This window comes from Solanum dulcamara, chromosome 7 (genome assembly GCF_947179165.1).
Source record: "Solanum dulcamara chromosome 7, daSolDulc1.2, whole genome shotgun sequence".
Classification (NCBI taxonomy): domain Eukaryota; kingdom Viridiplantae; phylum Streptophyta; class Magnoliopsida; order Solanales; family Solanaceae; genus Solanum; species Solanum dulcamara.
The window spans coordinates 19481398-19487737 of NC_077243.1; the positions used below are offsets into that span (position 1 = coordinate 19481398).

At 34.9% G+C, this 6340-nt stretch overlaps 1 protein-coding gene across 1 annotated transcript; it reads left to right on the top strand.

Moving 5' to 3' along the window:
- Positions 1-357: 357 nt before the first annotated feature.
- On the top strand, positions 358-5374 carry LOC129896295 (uncharacterized). Its single transcript, XM_055972154.1, has 2 exons — positions 358-4939; positions 5149-5374. Exon 1 carries the CDS (start codon positions 477-479, stop codon positions 1866-1868), a length of 1392 nt encoding a protein of 463 aa, XP_055828129.1. The 5' UTR covers positions 358-476; the 3' UTR covers positions 1869-4939; positions 5149-5374.
- Positions 5375-6340: the final 966 nt, after the last annotated feature.

The window sequence follows — 6340 nt, forward strand, 5'->3', positions numbered from 1 at the left end:
CTGCGTATGAAGTCCACATTTTATTTATTTTTACTTTATTTAGTATAATTCAAAAGAATGGCCCAAGATCAAAAATATAAAAACTCAATATAAATTATATTTTTTCATAAAAAAATTTAAATACACACATATATATACAAATTTAATTTTTAAAATATGTATATATAAAGTCGGTTTGGTTCGGTTTTTTCGGTTTTTTTTAGACTTGAAACCAAAATCAAACCAAATATAGTCGGTTTTTAAATTTAAAAACCAAACCAAATCAAACCAAATAAATGTAGGGTTTTTTTTCCGGTTTGATTTGATTATCGATTTGGTTTGATTTTTTGACTTTTCGTGTTCAGCCCTAGTTGGAAGAGTGGATCCAAAAGACAATGCCCAAATGACTCACCTTGTCGACCCGAACGGAATATCTCTGCTCCTTTGAGATCTCTCATCAGCTTGCATTTCAAGATCGTTTTTGGCAACTCTCAAAAATGCCCAATTCATCTTCTTTATTGCTACTTTTATCTGGCAATCTCTTTCTCCAAGCTGCTCTTGCTCTCTCCCTCACTCTCCTTCTTCACTTCATCAAGATCCCTGCATTTCTCCTCTCCGGCCTCTTCACTTATGTCCACCCAGATGATGTTACTCCCAACAATGCATCTTCAAATGGGATTCGGGCAGCAATTCGTAGGCCAGGTACTAATGATTCTGAGCTCAAACCCAGAAAGAAATCCAAGGAAAGATTTGAGTTTGATGAAAATAAAGCTCAGATCTTTAGGCTAAAGCTTAGTGATGGTCACCTTCAGACAAGGATTTATTTCGAGGATTTTTGTCGTGTTTTCAATTCCATCCTTGTTTCTCTTTCTTGTTTGTTGCTTCATCGATTCTTGCCGAAATCTGAAGAGTCTGGGGTGTTAAAGAACGGTTCTTTTATTCCGATTTTGTTTGGATTTTTGGGTGTTGGTAGAATTTTCGTTTTGATTTTTAGGATTTCCTTTGAAAGATCTGCATCTAAGCTATCTGAGAAGCATTTGAGTGTTCTTTTGGGTTTTCTTGGTTTTATTGTGTCGCTTGCTATTGTACATGGGGCAGTTCCTAAATGGGTTTTTGATGTTCACTTTGAAGCAATACATGGGTTTGAAAAGTTGTTTATTGCAATTTTCATGGGCTGCATTTCATGTTTTTTGTATATGCCAGCTGTGAGAATTGCTCATGCTTTTTGGCTTGGAACTGATCAGCTTCGCTGTAATTTGCCTATTATATCTTGTGGATGGTTTGCGCGATTGGTTCTTCATGCTAATTATTTGATCATGGGTTTGACCTCAATGCTTTGGGTAAAACCGTTTGCTGACTTACTACTTATTGACTTACTACTTATTGATCAAAATAAGGGGTCTTATCAAAATGCAAGAATTGAACATGTTACAGAGTTGGTTGGAAATGTGGGTATGCATAAGTCGGAATTCAGTAGCTTTAGGCTCTGGTGTTTGTTGATTTCGGGCCTATTGCAGATTGTATCTTTGCGTTCAAACGTGCAGATGTACTTAAACGAAGCAGTATTGTGTTGGTACCAGAGACTACACGCTAGCAAAGTTCCTGACTTAGCTTATAGTAGGGCTAAGGTGTTCCTGCACAATCACTTTGTATGCCTTGTGGTTCTCCAATTTTTCTTGCCTGCATCAATGGTACTTCTCTTCCTTGGCTTGTCTCAACTTGGTGACGATTTGCTTACAAATTACGAAGGGGTTTGTAGCTTATTGCCTTGTTCTTTGCTAGACAAAGAGGTGGCTTTGTTTATGGCCTGGTGGGTTCTCTTTGTTTGGACAATATATACTTCAGTCACTCTTGCTCTATTTAGACAGGGAATCTTGTTCGTTTATTGATCTGTTTTGACGCGACTCACATTAGGCAGATGAGGTCTCTGATTTTATGAGCTTTTCCACAATTGTGCCACAATGTAACAATACAACCCTTCAACTGTTTTTTGTTTCCCTCAAAATATATCCTTCCACTAAGAGTTTCAATTTTGTGATAGACTTCTGAAATTTTTATAGAATGTTTTGTGATAGACTTCGAATTTTTTATAGAATATTATATTATTTTCTTCTCTCTTTTTTTGCCTTATGATGTCTGAAAAGAGCACATTATGTAATTTTTATGCTAGACAGCTTAATTAGTATTTGAAGTGCTTTATTTTTTATGACAAATTAATAGATTGTATGCCATGTTCCTAGCTCAAGGCTCTAGAACTCTCATTTATGCATTCTTTATTATCTTGTTATAAAAAAAAACTCAAGGCTCAAGAACTCACTAGCTAAGGATGAAACAAAATGGTCAAATTTAAGAATTCTGTGGTAACAGTTTGAACTATGGCATGATATTTCACTTAGAATTTGTGACTTTGCCTTGACATATTCATGCTTTATGTACATGTACTTTTAGTTCTGTGTCAATCAACAAGAATGTCCTGCATGATCAAAGGCGTTAATGATAATTTATATTTTGCAGAGCATGATTCATTTGTATATTGTAGAATATGAAAAGCAGGCTTGTTCCGTGTGTATAGGTTCCATTGGTCATTTCATGCAAATATGCAGAACAGTTAGTGTGGCACCATGGCCTGGGTAATTTGGTAGTAAATTATTACCTTTCTAGTCAATGTTGCTTTGTGAATTCCAGACAGATTTTTCTGGAGCAGGAAAAGAATTATTTGAATCTGGCTTTGCCTTGTGGGATAGTGACTGTATGGTTATGCGGAACTAAATTATTAAATATTGAACATTTACGTTGCTTTGTTAAACTTCAGATGAAGTTGCTCCCATCACTGAAGTAATCTTCTGACTCACATTGCATATGACTCCTGTAAAGGCAAAGCTAACACTTAAGAATCTAATTCAATTAAAAGATGCACAGTGGTACCAATTTCAAAATTAGTAAAAATGAAATAGTTCATTACTTCATTTGGATGTGTTTTGTTATGGTTGCGAAGTTAACACTATTTCATAATCTTGATATTAGACAGTTGGATCTCTTTCGCAGATGATTGTAGCTCTGAAAAATTCAATTGAAGGTACTATTGCTATCTGTTAGAAGTAGAATTTGTTTCAAGAAGTTTGTGCGAAGTGGCAGTTTGGGTATGGTTTTATGTTGAGTTATTCAAGTATGTTGTGTGCAACATTATAGGAGACAAGGATTAAAAAAAAATATTGCTTCTTGATTTTAAAAAGCAGATATTGCTTAACGGTAGTTTTTACTGGCGCTGAAAGAACAAAGATAAGGAGATGGCAAGTCTTTGTCCTGTTATCAGTTTATTTTTAGAAGACCAACTTAATCATGTAGTAGGAAATCATCAATTTCAGCTTACCCACCTTATTCTCGTAGCTTTAAATGAAACTGTGACCACACTACCAAAAACAAATAGCTATGCCTCAGACTCAAAAGTTGGGGTCGGCTATATGAATCCTCACCGTTCCAGATCAACTCATGTCATCAAAACTGTGACCACACTATATTTCTTGAATTTTAGATAGTGTTGGTGAGCTGTTCATAGTTTGTATGTTATCAGCAGTAGTGTTTTGCTGGCTATGCCAGATTCTCACGTTAGTGTAGATATTGATCCTCCTTCACTTGCTATGAGATCTATCCTTGTCTCGACACATTAAAATCATGTTTAAGAAAAGAATTCTGATTTCATTCCTATGGTGCAATCTATATAATCTTAATTGTCTAGTTTGTGTTATTGCTGGCAGACAAATTCACTAGATTATCTGTCCCCATTTATTTGCCTTAGGAAACTCTGGATATCAGAGGATAGATAAAATAGGAGCTTCATATACATTACTGATGAAACAGAAATATGAACAAATACACATAATTTTAACAGAGTGGATGTATTGATGCCAGGAAGTTGCAGGCTTTCTATGTTCAGAAAAGCGTTTTCCTAATATTTTAAAATGTGTTGTGGTCATTCCTTGTTTTCTTTTCCCCTTTACCCTTTAGTGCAATGGGAATGCTAGCTTACTCAATTTTAATGACATCCTATTAGTCTCTTTTCCTTTTAATTTTTGATTTTAGTTGCTTGTGATGTGTTAGTCATGCCATGTGTCGACCTCCAAATGCACCAGTCCTTTGTGAAAGATAGGATACAGAGGAAGAAAAGATCTATATACCTATTAGTTGATAATATGCATTAAACAGTTTAGAGTTTTTACAGTAGGTCCAATGCTTTCTAGGAGTTATTTAACCTTGAAGATATTTATACATTTAGAAAATACAGAAAACTTCTAATACTTTTTATTTGTATCTGCATAGTTTTGCATGAGATGGATAAATAGGAGTAACTTGGTCAATCTTGATTCATTTAGCTCAACCCAACTTGTTTGGGAGAAAAGCATAGTAGTTGTAATTTCTGAAAAGTCCAATGAAACGGGTTAAGCTCGCTCTTGAGGTTAGAATCTGTTCATTCAGTTGCTAGTTTGGTATTAGTATAAGTTCATTCATCCGATATCATCCAGACAATATGTGATCCTACCTTCACTGGTGGAGAATAAGAGAACATTACACAATTTTGAACCTCAAAGGTACTTTTGTAATCTATTAGAAATAGAGTTTGCTTGCAGGAAGGGGGGTCTGAGTATGATTATATGTTGGCTTTTGGTAATTCAAGTATGGTCTGTGCAACATTGTAGTAGACAAGTGATACAGTCATATTAATGTTTCTTTATTCATTAGAATTTCATAATTATTAAAAAACTATTAGGTATTTGCTTAAAGCTAGTTATTACTGGCGCTCGCAAGATGTTATTTTGGTGCAGCTCAAGAACAAGGATAAGAATTGGAAAGTCTCGTATCTGTTATCCATCCATCAAATTCTAAAGGCTACGTCAGTTTATGACAAATGAAGTTTTGCAATGTTCAATATTTGGGCTAGAGGCAATGTAGCAGGAAATTTAAGGTTCAGCTTGCTCATATTACTTGATTCTACTAACTTTATATGAAGCTGTGATCAAACTATATTTCTTTTAACTTAAGAAACTTCTGCTGCTGTCCATATATTTTTGTTTGTCAAACACCTACAAACTCATGTTACATATTCCATTGTGACCACACTTCTTGAACTTTAGATGATTTCTTCTGCTGACCATATATTTTATTTGTCAACAGTTCATGTGTTTTGCTGGCTGGTTATGCAAGAACAAAATTTGATACAGTAGATATCCATCCTGCTTCAGTTGCTATTAGATCAAAAATTGTCTTGACATATTTAATTTTTGTCAGAGACGCGCAAAAATTCAAGTGAGACACCATGTCGATTTCTGTTACTATCTATTGTCTCTTGTACTTCGATTATCACACTATTTTGGTGCAGTTACTGTTTCTTTTTTCAGAATGCTTTGTCATGCTTTCTACGTTATTTTGTCATGATTCATTCACTTCAGTTATTTCTTTGTTGATCTGCTTTTTATGTTTTTCCTTGAGCCAAAGATCTATCAGAAATAACCTCGTTACCTCCTAAGGTAGGGGTAAGGTTTGCGTACAATATGCCTTCCTCAGACCCCACTTGTGGGATTATACCGAATATGTTGTTATCGTTGTTGTACGTGCAATTAATAGTTGCTAGTGGTGCAACTTATATATGGCTAGTTGCTAGTAAATTCATATAGTTAATGCCATCTTGTTTGGAATTAAAGCTTAGTTGATTGTTGTTTCATATAAGTTGGTAACTTGGAGGGAGATGGCACATGATGCGTAGGCACCAACTTTCACTTAGACACCTCAACTAAGCTTTGTTCATTTTGGACACCTTATGTTAGGCCCAAATGTGTCATTTTGACACTTTTTGTTGATTTGGCACATGGTGTGTATTGCACGGACATCTGAGCACGTGAAAAGGTTTTTTTGTATAATATACTTTTTTCCCTTCGTCCTCTTCTTCACTTTTTCTTTCTTCCATCAACTACACCTTCCACCACCACACATCCACCATTTATCGTCATCTACCCCTCTTTATTACCACCGGAATCATCCATCTCCTTCATTTACTTTTTTCTCCACCAAGAACCACCAAATTTCCACTCTTCTAATTCATCTGTAACAATAATTCAAAAAAATTAAATCTGAATCTAAAATAATTTTCAATGAAACCTCATTTTCATATACCCACAACTTGAAAATTCTTATTGAATAAAAGCTATGTAATTAATTTTATTAAGTAAGGATCAGGAGAGTGTGAAGTTGACTGAAAAAAAAGTTGGAAGATTGTAAATGAGTTGTGCTTTGAATCTGCGAAGAAAGGAGCATTTTTGTTAAGATCCGGAGAATTCTCATCTTCAAGAAGACGTTTCTATGCCTGTTT